Here is a 19420-nt window from a genome sequence, read left to right as displayed (position 1 = left end):
GTCCAACTCTTGATTTTGGCTCAATTCATGATCTCATGGTTCATAGGTTCGAGACCCACATCAGGGGCTGCACTAACAGTGCAGAGCCTGTTTCAGATTCTCTCTCTTTTCCTCTCTTGGCCCTTCCCCTACTTGTGTGCTCTCTCTCTCTCTCTATCAAAATAAATAAATAAACTTTAAAAGAGATAGATACATACATACATACATACATCAGTACATTTGAAATGACCCTAGGTAAATATACACTTGGCTTGTGTGTGTGTGTGTGTGTGTGTGTGTGTGTGTGTGTGTGTGTGTGTGTCTTCCTATATTTTTTCTTCTGAAATCTCTTTTCATCACATTGGTTATTGTGATTGCATCTTCTTTTTTCTATCTTTTCTTATTTAACGTAGAAATATAGTTAATCTGTTGAAAAATATTTAGCTCCTTCCTCCAATGTGAATGCTGAACAGAATCATACAAATCTCTTAGCACTTTCTTTCCCAAATAAAGGAATGATTACTTACAAGTAATGCTCCAATTTCCTGGCTAACTTTCCAGTCCTAGCACCGAAAGAATTTCTGAGAGCAATATTTATGTTTGCAGAGGTACAAATGTAGTATATTCAAAAGTGCCTTTGTAAAATCCACACAAAGTATCAGAAGCCATGAAAAAGTAATGTCCAGACAGCTGTGTGATTAAATGTTACTCAACAGATGAATTAAATCCTCTTTGGACTTCTGTTTCTCAGGAAAGGAACTCCTAAGGCTATAAAAAAATTATTGCATAAAAGAAGATAGAAGATGATTATTTTTTGGATATAAAATGTGCCTGTCAAGGCGTTGTTTTAATTTCTTGTTTGATAACTATTTATATTCTTACCAAATTATTTGTCATTTCCAATATATTACAGTGTAATTAACAATAATGTAGGTAGTTATTTTAAACTATTTTGCTAACATAGTAATCATTTTATTTACTCCTATTTAAACATATATATTCATTTTGGGATCTATAATTTACTTTTACCTTTTAAAATATATTCCATTGCCTTTCTCTTTTGGATTTTTTCTATTTTATTTTAAACTTAATTTTGATGAAGAGTTACTAAATCATTAGAAATTTTGCCAACAATATTCTGTCAAAATCAAGGTATCCAAAATATAATTTAAAGTCTAGAAAAATATACATTCTTCTTGAAACCTAGCCTTTCTTACCCATTTTTAGTAACTTTGTGTCTCTATGTCATACCAGTTATAAAGTGAATCAGTGATCAACTCCATCCAAATCAGAAACTAGCAATAGTTATTCATGATCATACCATCACCCTGGGAAGATTTCTGAGCTCTGAGCCATTTTGTTTTACCCTGAAGAACAAAAAAGTTACCACATAAACAAAACCAGAGTCAAAATCACGCTAAGGACTGCAATGCTGATGAGGAAGACAGTTACAAATATCTACTCCTCTGGAGCTATGTAGAAGCTATATTGAAGGTGAATCAAAGCTCCTGGAGAAACCCAATACGCTTGGGAATTTGAGGGAAGAAAACGAACACACAGATAATCCAAAATCATTCTACTTTGAGTGAATAAGCATATATTGAAACACTTTTAAGTTTAGAGTACCAACCATGAGCCTTAGTAAAATGGCTACAGCATAACTGTTGGCATCAAGGAGCTTTCAAATTAGTAGGATAGAGTACATAAGCATATACAACTTTTTATTTAAAACAAAACAAAACCTCAACGTATTTCTGACCCTGAAAAAATTTACCTGCTACATTGTCTATCCTACCAGCATAGCTAGGGAAAGGGGTTTGAACCCCACAATCTATGATTATACATCAGTTATTGGAATCCTGACGGGCTTGCCTTTTAATTTTATCTGAAGGCATTAACCTATTTTGAAGCAAAACAAATTAAACTGTGTTAAAAATAACTATATCAGATGACACTCATTTTTTTTTTCTTTGACAAAGTTACTCTGGAAGAGAATAGGAAGGGCAGTGGGTGAGCTGTGACTCATGGCATCCCTGTGGACAAGATGTCAGAATGAGGCCTAGGTGATGGAAAAATGCAGCGAGGTTTGTAACTGGTTGAATAGTCCTCCTGTTACGGTGCTAATAAGTAGAATGATGACACCTTGGATCAAGGGTTTCTAATGGCCTAATTAGGACTCACTCTGTCCTTGGTAAATACATCCCTAGTCACTGTATGTGAATATTTCAATAGCACAGGTATCTGATTTTTGGATTATTGATATGGATAGGAAACACAAATGGAAAAAAAAGTGTTATTTCTAAAGACTGTCTCAAAAACTGAGTTATGGAGGGTCCAAAATCTCTCTCCCTGTGATCTTACCACATTCTTTGGCTTACTACCTGGGGAAGCACCAGCTTTCCCAGGTCATCAGAGAACTCCAATTATAATGACTATAAAGAAAAAAAGAACAGAATGCACATGACCATCCTAGCTGATGTTAACAATTAATGTTAAGTATAAAGAAAAGAGGCCACTGGGGTGCCTGGGTGGCTCAGTCGGTTAAGTGTCTGACTTCGGCTCTGGTCATGATCTCACAGTTTGTTAGTTCAAGCCCCACGTCAGGCTCTGTGCTCAGATTCTGTGTCTCCATCACTCTCTGCCTGTCCCTCCCTCTCAAAAATAAAATAAACATTAAAAAAATTTAGGGAAAGAAGCCATTGACAGGTATTGTAAGAGAGGGCAACACAAATCAAAGACAAAGAGATTTTCAAGAATGGAGACTTGATCCAATAGAACCAAATGAGACAAATCTATGAAAAACAAAACAGTAAAAAAGAAAAAAATAGATTAAATTTGAACAGGCAATGTACCCAGTTATTGCTGTATAAAATACATGTATCACTAAGTAAAAATACACAAATGCATAATTAAATACATAAATAAATAAAAGGTACTCTTGTGAATTTCCTTTAAATGAATATGAAAGGCTATACATCTCCAAGAGATTTTTTTTTGCCTACTACATTGTAATTCTGTTTCCTTTATGGTCATCTGACAGATTGTATTATAGTTGCCTGAACTCCTTGACAATAATCAACATAATAAAGAAAATAACTTCATAATGACGAAAGCAGCATCAACATTGCACCAGGATTATTTGGCAAGCATATTTCTACACATAAAATTTGCGTGAATTGTGCTGGCCTTTACTCCCAAATTTAGATTGTTCCTAGATGCTATGGAGCCAACAGATACAATGTAAATTCCACAAAGTATCTATTAAAGATGACTCATACTCTGCATGGTGAAAGGCCCTTTTGTGAAGAAAACACTATTTAGCTTCAATTATGAGAGCGTTTATCACATACCCTTTTTGAGCCAGGCCCTGTGTCTAGGTGCATTTTTTAGAGAGCTAATGGACTAACAGATATAGAGCAATGAAGTAACCATTTATAAACTCAAAGTGTGTTTAAATCCAACTGAATGCTATGGCTTTAATGCTGAAGAGAGATCAGATGAAAAAGATGAAATCACCAGTGGGCAACAGATTGAAGTCTTAATCTCTCTAGAGTGAGAAGTCCCTTTTTAAGTCCATTTGTCTATTGGACAAATGAAGAGGCACAGACTTTGCAATGTGGGTTTTGGCTAGAAATTCCCACAGACTTGTACCTCAAGGGCCAACACGAAATAAATTATTTTGAGTGGAATCAAAGGATCAAGCAACATAGAGATATTTGCCCTCACAGTCTGGATGAACAGAAGTCTCCAACCAGTACCATTCATAGATCCAGGTATATGAGAGTCCTTTACTGAACTCCTTGACCTGGGTCTTAGGAAGCCTCATACTTTGCAATACTTTCCTTGGAATTTTCTATCATCCCTCTCCGTTGCCTGGGAGAGACTGGGGCTGGCAGTGCTATCTGGGCAGGACTCTTAGCCAAGATTCGTACCTGTGTGGGTCCAATCACTGAAAGCACTGTTTTTTGTTTTTTGGGGTTTTTTTAACCTTTCAGACACTAGGACAAAACAGGGAGGCAGTGCCATCCAGCCATGGTGTCTGATCCAACCAAACCATGTGGATTTGAGTCTCTGTTGCTTCCCTTCAGAGTGTATGCTCTCTACCTCATGCTTGGGGTCAACCAGATATCCCAGGGAGCCCAGAGGCTTAGAGCCATGGAGTTGTTCTGGGCCACTGGCCTAACTCTGTTTCCAAGAAGGTGATCTGACAAGTGATCCACTCACTCCTGCTCTCTAGAATGATATTGTATGACATTGGACCACCAGATCCTTGTCCTGCTGATTTGGGGTTCCTCAAGATGTTTATGTAGAAAGGGAGCTGGAAAAAAAATACTTTAGTGGAACACTCACATCCCACTGGTGGTCCTGTGTCCAACAATTCCAACTCCTCAAAGACCTTTCCAAAGTAAGAGTGATAGTGATGGCCAGAGAACTTCATTGAAGATGAGGATTTGGGCTTGGTGTTTGCATGTACAACTACAAGGTGGCCATTGAAAAGTGATAAGCAGTTTATTATCTGAGTAATCCTCTGAATCATGAAACTCAAGCCTTGTATTCCTGAATACCTCATGCCATGAGAGGATGGAGCTAATGATGTTCTCTTCATATTCTTAAAAGACCTCCTGGAGAGTGAGCAACCCCCCAGATTCCCACAGGCTAATGTTTCATATCAGGGGCACTCCTGCCATTTTAAAGATACATTAGAGGATTTTCTTCTCATTGAAGAATGCTTAGAATCCTTGTTCCCTGCCCACTATATATCAGTTGCCCTTTGCAGTCACTGTGACATCTGAATATGGGCCTCTCTCCTCCAACCAACATACACAAATACTCATATTTTGTATGGAGATTGGTACAGTCTCTAGTTTACAACCACTGAGATATATGGAGCTGTGCAACAAAAATGTAACTCAAGCCACAAATGTGAATCCCATATATAACATTACGAAAAGTAAAAGGAGACCAGTGAGATAAATTTCAATAATTATTTGTCTATATATCAGAAGTATTTCAACATGTAATCAATATAAAGTTATTGATTAGATATCTTATATTCTTTCTTTTAACACTACATTTTCAAAATCATATGTGTATTTCATACTTGCAACACTTAATTTGGACTAGCCACATTTCAAGTGTTTCATAGCCCTGTGTGACTAGTAAATAAAATATTGGTATAGATGAATAGGTAGACATTCTTAAAACCCACACAGCGATATGAACCCACTACCAGCTGGGCAAAAATGAGGCAGACTCTCTCCAGATTGGGATGATCATTCATAAAGTAAGAGTTCATAAGCTGGTTTGGCTGACATCATCCTTACCAGAACCTGAAAATTCTTCTATGAAAAAAGGTTCTCACCCAGAAATGTTTTAGCTGGGCTAAAACAAATGCACATGACTAGACTTTTGCTCCTGCTTAAGGGTACTGTCCTACATGCGATGCTTAAAAATAATTGTACCTACTATGGCAATAAGTTTCATTTTCTATTGGCATTTTGAAGTAGGGTGTAGCCATAATTCTCTATTAAGTGCTCTATTCAAAGGATATTAGATTTTGAAGTATTCAGAGTATTTCCAAGCTCCTCATGCTTTTTATTTTTATGGTTTTATTTATGGGAAACAATTCTAATATCTATTTTCCTGGGTCTAGCTTTGACTCACAATATTCTTCTAGAACTTTCTCTGTTTCTCTCCCAGAGCTTTTAATTTTTTTTAATGTTATTTTTGCTAATTAAAATGTTGGGTTCTTAAAAACATTTAAATGATAATTTATATGTTCTTCTTTGCTCAGAAAAATATAAAAAGGCTGATTCATATAACCACTTGGTGGATGAAGTGTTTCATTGTTTACTTAATGGGTCTACTTCATCAGTTTCTGTGTCCCCATCTGATCAAGAATTTCATAACTTTTATGTGAATCATTCATTTTAGTTTTCACTTCAAGAAAACGATTTTATTGTTACTTGCAGACTGTGAATAATAATTTCTAGATATACAATAAGGCAAGTACACCGATGAGAGAAATAAAATATTCACACGCCGTGAATAAATGGAAAATCCCACATTTAAAAATGAACCCCAAGAGTCCTTCAGTCAGCTAGTGGATGACTTTCCTAATGGTACCACCAATGAAATTCTTTCATAATAAAAAATTTTTTAAGTATTAATTGCACATGTGCATAATTGAATAAAGTAAATGTTTGTCCCTGAACTCAAAAGTATTGATTAGATCTAGACAGCAGTCAGTGTGTTTTCAATTAAAGAGGACTGTGTTGGGGCACCTGGGTGGCTCAGTCGGTTAAGCGTCCGACTTCAGCTCAGGTCATGATCTCGCGGTCGGCGAGTTCAAGCCTCGCGTCGGGCTCTGGGCTGATGGCTCAGAGCCTGGAGCCTATTTCAGATTCTGTGTCTCCCTCTCCCTGACCCTCCCCCGTTCATGCTTTGTCTCTCTCTGTCTCAAAAATAAATAAACGTTAAAAAAAAATTAAGAGGATTGTGTTACAATGATACAGTTCAGTTAACAGAGTTACTAGGCTATGAGATTAACATTTATACCAATGCTCCAGAAGTAATAGCATTGAGTATTATAAATTGTTTGCTAAAATAAATTATGAAAAACAGTAACAATAAAATTTTTCACTGACACTTTAATAAGATACTACTTTTCACTAGAGAAACCATAACTTGGTCAAGCCCTGCAAATGTGAAGTCAGGAAATTACAGTGGCAGAATAGTAAAATTATCTTTAATAATTTTATTTATTGACATATTGGTGAAATTTGTGTGGGTAGTAGTAGTAGTCTTTCTAAGAGTTGGTATTAGCTTAATTCTTTCTACCTAATCTTGAGCTTAACTGGAATTGAAATCCCTTCCATTTAAAAAATATGGGTACTTTGGGGCGCCTGGGTGGCTCAGTCAGTTAAGCGTTTGACTTTGGCTCAGGTCATGATCTCACAGCCCGTGAGTTTGAGCCCCGTGTCGGGCTCTGTGCTGACAGCTCGGAGGCTGGAGCCTGCTTCAGATTCTGTGTCTCCCTCTCTCTGACCCTCCCCCATTCATGCTCTGTCTCTCTCTGTCTCAAAAATAAATAAACATAAAAAAAAATTTTTTAAATATGTGTACTTTAACCCACTTAAAAATAGTGAACATTTTTTCACTTACCTTGACTTCATGTTTTTTGCATATAGTAAATACCAAAAAGAAAACAGCATCCAGGATTAAGTTCTCATTTTTCAAGCGTAACAAAGAATTTATGAATTAACTATATGTTTATGGATCCTGGATGAAATAATTGCATTGTGAAATATCTAGTTCTATCTGATGCCCAACATACTTTTCTTTCCTCTTCCTTTCCTTTCAAGGTTATGTGTATTGCGTATTTTTCAGCACCAATAAAAATGGTGCTACACCAAATAATTAGTGGCTTGCTGGGATAAGAACCATTCTTACCAAGATTTTTTGAAGATATAGGGTTTTTTTTTCAGATATAATTATGAAATTTACAAAACAAAACTAACCTGCCAGAACATATGAAGTTCTGGAAGTAAGGCATATACTGAAGGATAAAGGAGTCAGCCAGGTGAGGAAAAGAGGGTGCCAGAAGGAGGATATGCAAACTCTTTAGACGTCAGCAAATACTTCTATAGTCTCTTGCCTTAGAATTGAAGACATACACCCGATTGTGTTCATTGGGCTATCATTTATCCCGTTTTACATCAAATATGTCAAATTTCAAATACTGAAAACAAATTTCATTCACTACACAGATATGTGCTCTTCTTTTTCATAAGAAGAAAAAGAGACCTTGAAGCTTGTATATTCCATGGAGTGTATATTCCATAGATTATGTATTATGTCGAGGGTGGTATGAATAGTAGGTCAGTCGTTACCTTTTCTTTTCATTCTCTCAGTGTACGTTCATTTATGTACCCATGCCATTTTATGCATGTTGGTTTGGCAGTATAAGGATGATCTAAAAAAGAAAAAAATTCGTGATACTGAGTAGTTGAACAAATAACTTTTAAAAATTTATTTTCAGAATTGACCCAGTGTATCCAACCTAACATGAATAGTTACTTTTTCACAGGAGGCTTTATGGAGACTGAAGCTGCTGCTCAGGAGTCCCTGGGGTTAGGCAAACTTGGAACTCAAGCTGAGAAGGATAGAAGACTGAAGAAAAAGTAGGTTTGGAGATTTTCTTCCTCTATTTTCTAACTTGCACTTACTCTTTATCATTTGTGGGGGAGTTAAAAAGACAGTCATTGGAAACAATAGACTAAGGCCATTGTTGTTCTAGTATTCCCTAAAACTATTCAGTTCTGGAGTTTTCTGATTCTGCTGAGCTACGGTTTGAAATAGATGTACACATCCCTGACCTGTAGTAGAAATCGACAGTTTTCTCTAAGAGACCAATGCATTGATTGCAAAAATCATATATATTTAAAATATTTGAATGTAGCCTTGTAAGTAATGTGATAATCTATTTGATATGAAATTCAGGGCTGAACTGGTATGATAAAAAGGGAATGTATACTATCCAACTTCGTGTTTCCTCTGACAATTAAAGTATCTCCTCTTATACAGGAGTATTTAAAAGAATATTTCCCTGACTGATTGAACATAAATTTATTTTAGACCCAGAGCAGATTGTTTTGCATCTGGCAGGAAATTATAGTGTATCTTTTCATTCATATATATAATATGGAACATTTAAATGACTTGCAAAATTGGCAAATGTTGAGTCTCAGCAGCTGTTAGAAAGCTAGTGGGGTCCATAAGTAACATATTTTTAAAATACAAAGTAACATTTTTCAGTGATCAACTAGTATCTATAGAACATGTTCTTTAAAAGCCAAAGGATTTCTCTCTTCCAAAATCTATTGGGGGGTTACTTCTTTTCCTCTCCTCCTTCTCATATATTTTATTACGTTGTGTTTGTAGTTTTTATGTTTACTTTCTTTCCTATGAAATAATATTCATTGCTCTAGTCATCATTATTGTAGCAGATATGCTCATGGGGTTATAGTATTCAGTGTAATCAACTGACTTCATATTTTGCCTTCTCATTTGCTTTACAGATGTTTACTAATAATGAGGAAATACAGACTTGCAAGTTTTAGAAAAGCTCACTAGCCTAATTATTTCACTAATTTTCTACATAGTCCATAATACATATCCAATGTATATATATATATCCAATATATATATTATATTTATATACACATATATATCCAAATTTAATAGAAATATTGTGCAGAAAAAATTACCTTGAGAAGATTATTTCTTGAATATAGCCAACTGCTCGGTGTTATTCAATACTAGTAGATATTTCTTTTTTCATTACTGATCACTAAATGTATAATTACATATTATCACAATCTGTCTGAAATGTCTTACCTTTATTTATTACTATCAAGGAACTTTTTATTCAATTTTTTGCCTCTTTATTGAGAAACATTCTTCTAAAAAATCTTCTTTTGATAGAGTCTTTACAATTTATTTCAAGTGTAAAGAACTTTCAATTTTATTTATTCAAAATTACTTTAAGTCTAAAGGAATAAGAGTGATTAAAGCCCAGCCTGGCTAATGAACTTGTTTTATTTCACTTAAAGGTTAATTTTCATTTCTCCTATAATGAAATACTTACATATAATGGCAATTTGGCCTGTTTTCACATTGCATGCAAGGATGATATTGAGGCAAACAACATAGTTCATTGGTTGTTTATGGAACCAAATTAAATGTCCTTTTCAACAGCCACTAAAATTAAACATTCCAATTATGCAGGATTTAAACAATAACATATTTACATTTTATCTCTTTCTGTTGGATTGACTTAATGTTAACTTTATGTAATTATTTCCCAAATCCTGACTACCCTCATAGTCAGAAACCAGTTTTAATTCTGGACTTAGTTTGAAGATTTTACTGTACTTGATTTTTGAGTGTTATTTTGCAATATGTTTCGGCAAAATATAATTTTATAATGTGTTAAATAAAATACTGGTCTTTAATATTAAGAAGAATATTAAGAAAATTCTATAATATAATAATAACATTTCTCAGTACAATTATTTCTTATAGAATAATAGTATTTGGGTTAAAATGGATCCAACAAGACAAGGCAGAGGTGATTAATGGAAGGACAGGAGTATTTCTGGTATTATTGATTATTCCATGTGTATAAATATGTAACCAGTATTTATGAGATGGATGTAAGTGCTAATACTTATTCAGGACTTGGATGACACTATGCCTTAGTTTCTGGATTACCAAAATCTCGTCTAATGAGTTTTATAAGCTAGACAAAATAAATTATTTCATGTTTATTAGTCTTCCAAGATGGAGGAAAAAATCAAATACATTTTATTGAAAAATAAACAAAAGCAAAAATGAGGTAATTTCTTTCAAAATTTTGAACAATTATAGTTTATGTGCATAGTCGCAATGACTGTGGCTTCCTGCCAATTGTTTATCTACATTCTATCCATTGACCAAGCCAAATAATGTTTCTAGCATGAAGTCTAGCATGAAGGTCTAGCATTAACTTAGACCTATGTTCACTGCCCCAAAATTCCTATCAGAGCTTCCTTAGTCTCAATGGTAATAAGCAGAACTGAATAAAAATCTTATTTTCAACTTTACTAGCGTAGCAGGTATCTAAAGTTGACAATCTGTGAATTTAAATTTAATTGAGAGAAATCTTATCTAAAGAAGTTAGTTATGACACATTTTTTTTTAAAAAAACCCATATGTGGGAGATACTTACAGAGAGCAGCATGCAAGATAGTCCAGATTCTTGCAAAGTTCAGAAATTTGTAATGTTGGCACTCTCAAACAAAGGTCTAATTTGAGGCACATTTGCGATCCAGTATATTCAACATACATAGGTTAGGGCAGCTTACTGGCTCTGTGTCCCTACTTCATTCTTTTACTTTGCTTTGTGCTGTAGGCATTTGTTTTTCTTATATTTCTAGTTATTTCCCTATGATCAGAAATAGGAATAGGACAATACTGGATCTGCGAAAGCACCCACTTTCAAGAAAATCTTGCCAACCTTTCCCTTCCTGAGTTGGGTGACCTGAGTTATCACTCAGGTGCTATCCCATCAGAACACAGTCTCACCTAGGCCTGAAGTTGATCTACTATTGTTCTGCCTGGTTTGCTTTTACTATGCCTTATCTTTACTACACTTTCCTTTAAAGCTTTAATTGCATCCATTGTTCCAGCAGGTTGATAGAGGGTACAGTTAATACCTACAATGATTGTGTCAAGCTGAAACTCATCTAGTAATTCTTTGAGTACTTCACATTAATTTTTCTGGTCTTCCCCATTAAAATTTGACCAGTTTTTCTATAGCCTCATGGTATAGCTCTCCTAATCTTTAAGCATTGAGTCACTTAGTACTCTCAATATGTTCTCTTCATATTAAAATTGTGATTCTTGTAGTTTTCTTGATGTGGGCTGCTCTCTGAGATCTTGTCCATCATCCTTTGTTTGATTTCAGTGGACTCCAAGCACCTTCTCTGACTCAACACATACTAAATGGCATTACCATTTCTAAAATTCACATTATGATCAACTAGACCTGAGAATTCCACCTCTTCCCTTTTGTAACTGTCACCCTGATATTTAAGAACTTATTTCCCTTTCTTAGCTCTCCAGCTAATGTTTTAATCTAAGACTACAGCTACTTGCTCAAAGTGGCCAACTGAAGCCAGCCACGCAAATACAAAAGGTAATTGTGTGGCATGATAGAAACTATTGCAAGGTCACAAACTTACATGGTCTGGCTCATAAAAACCTGAATTTCTTTTTATTGTTTTCTCTGAGCATAATATTTTTATTGAAGTGTAATTAACATAAAATATTATATTAGTTTCAGGTGTACAACATATTCCAAGTTGAGAATCTATTTGATGATAGACAAAGGAGTCAGGCAATTAGAGATCAAAATGTCAGCTTTATCACCAATCAAATTGTTAGAATATGACTTAAGTATATGGCAAAAAAGGGGTGGTTTCCTAAAACTGAACCCCAAAATTCAACAAATTTACCTGACACAGAAAAAGCTGGGTTGTCACAGACTTGCAAGGTGTACAAATATAATCCCCACTTCTCCTTGAAAATAGCATCTACAATATTGTGATTTTGTAAATGTGTCTCTCTAGAATCAAGGACTATAAACTTACAAGGAAAGAAATGAAAGTTTAGGTCATTAGCATCTAAAAGAATTTTTAAAGTGTCAATGTTAGTGTATTTGTATTAATATCTCATCATATTTCTTGTCTTTATTTTCCTGGAATATATTTAGCTGACAATTTCCCATACCACCATTTCTAGAAACATGATGTTGGGTGTGTGGCAACCTTCCTGAGTCCTTAGAGATCTGGAAATATATTTTACATCTAAAATTCGTTGATAATGGCCAGAAGTGTACAGCTATTGGTTGAAAGTAATTTCTCTCAAAACTTTAAAGCTACTGTTCTTCTTGCCTCTAGTTATAACTAATGTCAATTAGTTGTCACTTTTGTATATAACATGTAGGGCTTCTTCTCTCTCTCTCTGAACATGTTAAGATTTTTCTCTTCGGGGTTCAGAAATATCATAAGCATGTTTCCATTCAAATATTTTTTGTTTCATATTTTTACTTTATACTTGCAATCTGGAGACTTGTTAACCTGAACTGTTTTACATGTACTGACTTTTAAAAATTTCATTTTTAGGCTCAACTTTACTTCCAAAAAGCGTATTTTTAGAGACTTATGAGATTAAAGATGAACTTGTTTGTTTCAATAGTAATGTACCTAATTCTCATGACAGTCTTTGATAGTCAGTGAACATATGAAAATTGACAGAATACCCTGTAAATGGATACATATCTCCAGATATATATGTTCTGAAGTCTTTATCCTAATTTTTATCTGCTGATTTTCCTCCTGCGCTTTTACACGGTATATGTTTTTTTGAAACGTGCATGTATACTGAAATCTTTTGTACCTTGAGACTAAAACTGAAAAGTACCATATAAATATTAATACACTAATTTATCATTTTCACTCTTTAGCTATAATGTAGGTAATATATTATTATTATTATTGTGTTAGATATGTTATATTCTTCCAAATGGATATCATTGCTAAATGAATATGGATTTGAAATCAATTTTTCAACATCATTAAAATGAAATTAACATTCCAACTCAGCTATCAGTAGCATCCTCCAGAGAAGCGGTTTTATCCTTGAAGCATGGCAGTCATAGTTAATCACTACCAATGAATCTTTATGTTAGAACTTCAAAGACATAAAAGTGAAGCTCTATAGATTTAGTTAATTTATTTCCATTGCAGTCCTAAGGGTCTTCCTCAGTGCATAATCTTTAATGTGTTTTGAGACTCGGCACTTTTAATCTTTGGCATTTGGAAGGTTCAGAGTTTGCATATCTCTAAGTAAAATAAATATCACTGAAAATATTCATAATTAGAGGTATCACATAAATTCCACTACATTCTCTCATTTAATAAATATTTATTAAGTGTCTGTGTGCCAAGTTAAACTTATAAATGAATTGCATTCCAGAGGTTAGTTTGTATGACATGTGTTGGAAGCTTTGAATACATTTTCCCTTCGAAGTAGTGCTATATATATTGAAGGTAAATGTCTTTGCTTCCTCCTCAAAAATCTATTTTGTAAGCCTGTTATAGGAATTGAATCTGACTAAAGCAAAAAACAAGAATTCATGGTAGGTTATTAGAGTATCAGAGATTTCAGAAACAACAGAGCCAGCACACCTCCAAAATTTCAGCAGTAAGAGATTATGAAATATTTCTGCAGAGTGTTATCAAGAATTCGTATTTTCTTTCTTTCTTTTAATGTTTATTTATCTATTTCCAATAGAGAAAGAGCATGAGCAGGGAAGGGGCAGAGAGAGGGAGACAGCGGATCCGATGTGGGCTCTGAGCTGTTAGCTCAGAGACCAGTGTGGAGCTCAAACTCACAAACTGTGAGATCACGACCTGAGCCAAAGTCAGAAGCTTAACCGACTGAGCCGCCCAGGCACCCCAAGAACTCATATTTTCTGTGTCACCTAAGTCCAAATTTTAAATTCCTAGGTGAAAGCATGTGATTGGCTTAGTGAGGAACAGATATGTGTGCTTGGGTCAATCAGTTACAGTCATAGGTTTGTTTTATACAGACATGACTGCAAGGGGAACATCTGGGGACTCAACTCAAAAGGATCTAACAAAATAAAATACTTCAGAACCCAAACCTAATGTTCTCAATATTTCTCTGGGAAATGTGTCTCGATTTCTTACTCGAAACTTCACAAGTATGTCTTCTCTACCTGCACTGAGCTAGCGCTAACGTTGCCTTGCCATCTGATCCTACGTAGCCGTCTGACTCCAACCATGGACAATTGTAAAAAATTCCCTAAACCTAAGAAAATAATAATATCTGAAGGCTAAAGGCCAAAATGCATTGATTTTTTTAGGAAAATTAAAGCTAAGGAAAATCCAAGTGTTTTTATAACTAACTATATTTAGATATATTTTATCTATTTGAAGGAAGGAAAAGAATTCAGAATGAATAGAGCTGCTGTTTTGAGCCAACAGTGCAATGTTCATAGATCAGAATAAGTAGAACAGAAGCGCTATATAGTCCCTATACTTTCTGCTCAGGGGAAACATTTATGATATGGAATGATTAAAATAAAAATTAGTAATAGGAAATTAAAACTTAAGATAGCTACATATACTAGAAGAATGATCTCCTTTTCTAAATAAGTCCATATCATTTGTCTTTACTGAAGTATATCCTAGATTAATAGAATACACAAATGATCATTTTTTACTCATTCCCTTAATGCCTATTATGTCCCAAGAACTGTGTTGGAAACTACTGATATTCAAATTGCACAGTTCCATTTTTCAGAGCACTTGTAGAAATACAGATGTGAAAACAAATAATCGCACTTAGGTATTTCAGAGGCCATGCATGATCCTTTCTCTAAATCACTAGTCTTTGAACAGAATAAAAAAAAAAGTGCCACAAACCTAAAGCTACCTAATGTTCTTATTTCAAAGTTGTTCTCCAAGCTAGGGACTGCTCACCTCATTGTTAGTTGACAAAATAAATCTATAATATTTATTAGATTATTTTTGATCAGTAAGAAAGGAGATTATCGATTACCAAGAGTAAACGGAATCCTTTAAGAATAAACTGTGCCCTTAAACTTTTCAAACATTTTCTAGACATGTAGAGGAGGAAAAAATACTGTAGAAACACCATTTATTGAGTTCAGCAAGGTATTTAATTTACTTCTAGACACAAGATTGGATTGAAACTAACAAAATGGGTTTATAACTGATGAAACCATTGTAACCGAAGGGGCTGAACAAAAGAACTGGTGAGGACTAAGTAAAATACAAGGTGACAGACTCAGTTCTTTCACAGGTGACCTAAATAAGAGTATCAGATTTGTGGAAGAATGAAGCTGGAAGACATAGTTAAATTTTTAGATAAATTATTTTATTTAAGGAAGACCTTTACATAGAGGTCCAAATCTAACAAGATAAAGTTTAACAGGGGTGTTTATATAATTCTACATCCAATTTTACGACTCTACTTACTGGTTACTTGTGTATGGGGGATATGGTATGCGTGTAGGTATAGAGGAATCTTAACTGCAACTCCTAAGATCTCTGTTTCTACAAAAAAGACAAGTTAGCAATGTCTAGCAAGGGTGTTAATGATTTTCAGTATCGATAAAAGCAATGGATAGGGCCAAAATTCTATGTACTGCTCAGATTATAGTTGGATATTGTGTTAATTTCTGGGAAATATACTTTAAGTGGATATATTCAAACCAGCATATGTTCCAAGGAACATGACCAGTATAGCAAGATTATATCGAACATGTCTTCAAGGTATGCTAGAAATAATTAGGAATGTGTGGGGTATAAACAACAGAGATCCAGATTCTGCCAAGAGAAAGAACTCTCAAGTAAAGAAGAAATCCTAAGAAAATAATAGGAACTAGGGCAGTGACTTCTACTCAGATGACCAAACCAGAAAACTAGGCTTCATCTTTGCCCTTGGTCGTCCTTGTCCTTATTCTTCCTTTGTGTACCTCTGTGCACCTCTGTATACTCTTGCTCCATATACTATCTCTTTAAAATCTCTCAAATGTATTGGTTTTCTTCTTTCCTTTTTCAGACCATCATACTAAAACCATGATACATTCTTGCCTTCCTGTAATCCGTTCTTTGTACTTCAGCTAAAGAGATCTATCTAAATTATATTTCTGAACTTGCCTAGAATCCCTCAGTTATTATCTAGCTTCTCTAGGATAAATTCCAGATGACTTTATATGGCCCATAAATCCCTGCATCATCTGGTTCCTATTTATCTCACCAGCCTTATCTCTCTCTACTTCCCATCTTGTATGTTATTGTCTTAATATACTTAATATCTAATACTTGTTTGTAATTACCCCTGTTCCATTTTCCTCCTCATTCTTTGTATAGTAATGATAATATTTATTATATATGTAATAAGAATTTGATAATCACATTGAGCAGTTACAGTATTCTAGGTATTATACTACATATTTTCCATGTATTATCTTTTAATTTTCACAAAGCCTTTGAGGTAGATTTTCCTCCACCTATGAGGAAACATAGCTTTCCAGGCACTGTACGATACAAGAGTCTGGATCTCTTGAGTCCAGCCTTTTTCTAAATTATTTGGGATCTCAGGGTAAAGCTGCAATTTAAAGTATGTAGTTGTTTGTCAGCTCCACCTTTATATCTTATATATTTGAATGGTTTATATAGGGAGTCAAAAGAGAATCCCTCACCCTCTTTATACTCCGAAAAGAGTAGCATATTTTTTTTCTGGAGGATAATTAGTTTGTCATCTGACCTTATCCCATCTTTCAACATGAGCAATGAATATATTCAAGCCAAACTATTTTTTTTTAATACTGGGAAGAGGAGATAGTTTCAACACACAAAATGTAGCTGTGTTATAAAATTGCTTTTTTTCATATAATTAGCCACACATAATATCTCAAAGTTTGATGTAAGAATGCTAATGAGCACTTACAAATAAGCTATGTAAGAAATTTAAATGTGTGCTTGAATCAATCTTACACAATTCATTCCAATAAAACTTAAAAAGTTAGTATCGAATACCAAGGATAATTAAGCTCCTTTTTTAGAAGAAAAAAAGTCACTAATTAGGGTACCTTTAAATATACTGCTGACATCTTAATCTGGAAAGAATTCTCCACATTTGTTTCCACAAATATAGGATCTTATATTGGCTCTGCATAGGTTTTTCATAAGGTCTCTGAAGATGCTGTCTCTTCCCACAGTTATTTAAAATTAGCCACCTATCAAATAAGATTCTCTTCTTTGTTTCTACATTTCTAAGGAGAGCAGTGATTATCTGTATCTTATTTCCAGAGTTTTATTTTAAAAACTAGTTCTATATGTCCCCTAAAAACATATGTATGGATATATGTGTATTTTATGTACATGTATATAAAAATACAAAGAAATGTCTTTGTTTCAGATTTTACAGAACCACAACTTTAACTGTGTTTGACTGGGTTAGATTTGCTAGGCAAATGAACAGAATTCTTAGAAGAATAAAGATTTCTTAACCTCTTTAAAAGAGTCTCAAAAATCTCTAACTGTTTGAAATTAGTATTAACTTGATTTTTTTTCCTTCTAATTTTTCCTTTAAATTTTAGGTTAACATAGTATAATATTGATTTCAGGAACAGAATTTAGTGATTCATCATTTACATACAATACCCAGTGCTCATCACAACACGTGCCCTCCTTAGTACCCATCACCCATCTAGCCCATTCCCCCACCCACCTCCCTCCAACAACCTTCAGTTTGTTCTCTATAGGAATGAATCTGTTATGGTTTGCTTCCCTGTCTCTCTTTTCCCCCTTCCCATATGTTCATCTGTTTTGTTTCCAGAATTCCACATATGAGTATTTGTCTTTCTCTGACTGACTTATTTCACTTAGCATAATACACTCTAACTCCATCGACTGATGAATGAATATAGACGATGTGATATATATGTACAATGGAATATTACTCAGCCATCAAAAAAGAATGAAATCTTGCCATTGCAATGACACAGATGGAACTAGAGTGAAATCAGTATTAACCTTAAAGAAAAGTTATTTCTGCAGTAGCGTGATGATGAACCATACTGAAAACTTCTGAACCATTTCCTTTCATTTATAAAGATCTCTAGAAATATGCTTGACTATTTATTTTCAATGTGTCCCATGTCTTTATACATAAAGTAGACCTTTCCATCACCCTGTGGTGCCCTAATATCCACATAGATCACCCACTCACAATTTAATCTGTAAGTGTCATGGCTTCCAATGCCATTCTCTACTGAAGTCAGACACCTTCCATGGTCATATTCTATATCATCTCATCTCCTCCAAATCACTCTTATTCCAAAATTACTAATTCTTACTAATTCAAACAGATCATTCCTTCCTAACCATAGTCTTCTCCTCTCAGCTTTGCTTTGTCATTTTCGTCAACTATCATTCTTCTTAACTTCTATCCTTTCCCAGCACAGTTGCCCCTTTCTGTTCTCTCCTTGCTTCCTATTTAGCTTAGATTCCATGTCCATGATTTCAACACACTCAAAAATTCCTCTTTTTTTTTTTTTTTGCTCTTCTTTCATTTGGTTGTATCCACATGCCACTATTGCTGCCACCAATGAATTTTCTTTCTCTATGTCTACAACTGAACACCTTTATGCTGCTGGAGAACATTATAGTACAAGACTTCGGGCCAGCTTCCTTTGGCATTTCATCAGTGCCCTGTAATTACAGTATTTTTCTCTTACCAATCTTGTTTCTACTCCTTGAAACTTTTGTTAGAGAACTCCACTGTTCTCAAAGCTGCATCCTCTGCAGATGAACTCACATTCTGCTTTAGAGGGAGAGAAGGAAGAAACCATCTGAGTGCCCTAAATTATTTGCTGCCAAATGCATACTAAACACTAGCCCCTCTTTTGTTTTATTACAGGAAACTAGGATACTCTCTTGCTTGAGTGCTCATCTCTTCCTGGTCTCTCAGTCATGTTGTGCTGACTTCTTATTTGCTCTTATACTTTCAAATTCTGCTCTCTTCTTTAAACATTCTCAGGTTTCACCTATTAAAGGAAATCCTTTCTTTATTCTACTTTTTCACATCAGTTGCTACCTATTCACTCCTCAATCTGGTATTAATAATTGATTTTAAAATCTTTCTGAGTCACCAATTTGAACCTTAAGAAGAGAGAAGCAATCACATTTCACATATGAAGCTCATGTAATGAATTATGTATCATGTGAAGTTTTAACATTCAAAGTTTACTAGTTTATAAACAGGAAATGGCCCATTC

The 19420-nt window shown here is 34.5% G+C and overlaps 1 protein-coding gene across 10 annotated transcripts in view; it reads left to right on the top strand.

Moving 5' to 3' along the window:
• PPFIA2 (PTPRF interacting protein alpha 2) overlaps positions 1-19420 on the top strand; it is a 477511-nt gene that overhangs the window by 408381 nt on the left and 49710 nt on the right. For all 10 annotated transcript variants that reach the window (XR_007154244.1, XM_047868603.1, XM_047868602.1 and 7 more), the window contains one exon: positions 8069-8162. Coding sequence is in view for 9 of the 10 variants with exons in the window: in XM_047868603.1 (XP_047724559.1) it covers positions 8069-8162 (94 nt within the window). In the remaining variant the exon portion in view is untranslated. The remainder of the gene's footprint in view (positions 1-8068; positions 8163-19420) is intronic.

This window comes from Prionailurus viverrinus, chromosome B4, assembly GCF_022837055.1.
Source record: "Prionailurus viverrinus isolate Anna chromosome B4, UM_Priviv_1.0, whole genome shotgun sequence".
Classification (NCBI taxonomy): domain Eukaryota; kingdom Metazoa; phylum Chordata; class Mammalia; order Carnivora; family Felidae; genus Prionailurus; species Prionailurus viverrinus.
Note: the sequence above shows the minus strand (reverse complement) of the source record. Positions and strands in the feature narration are given on the sequence as shown.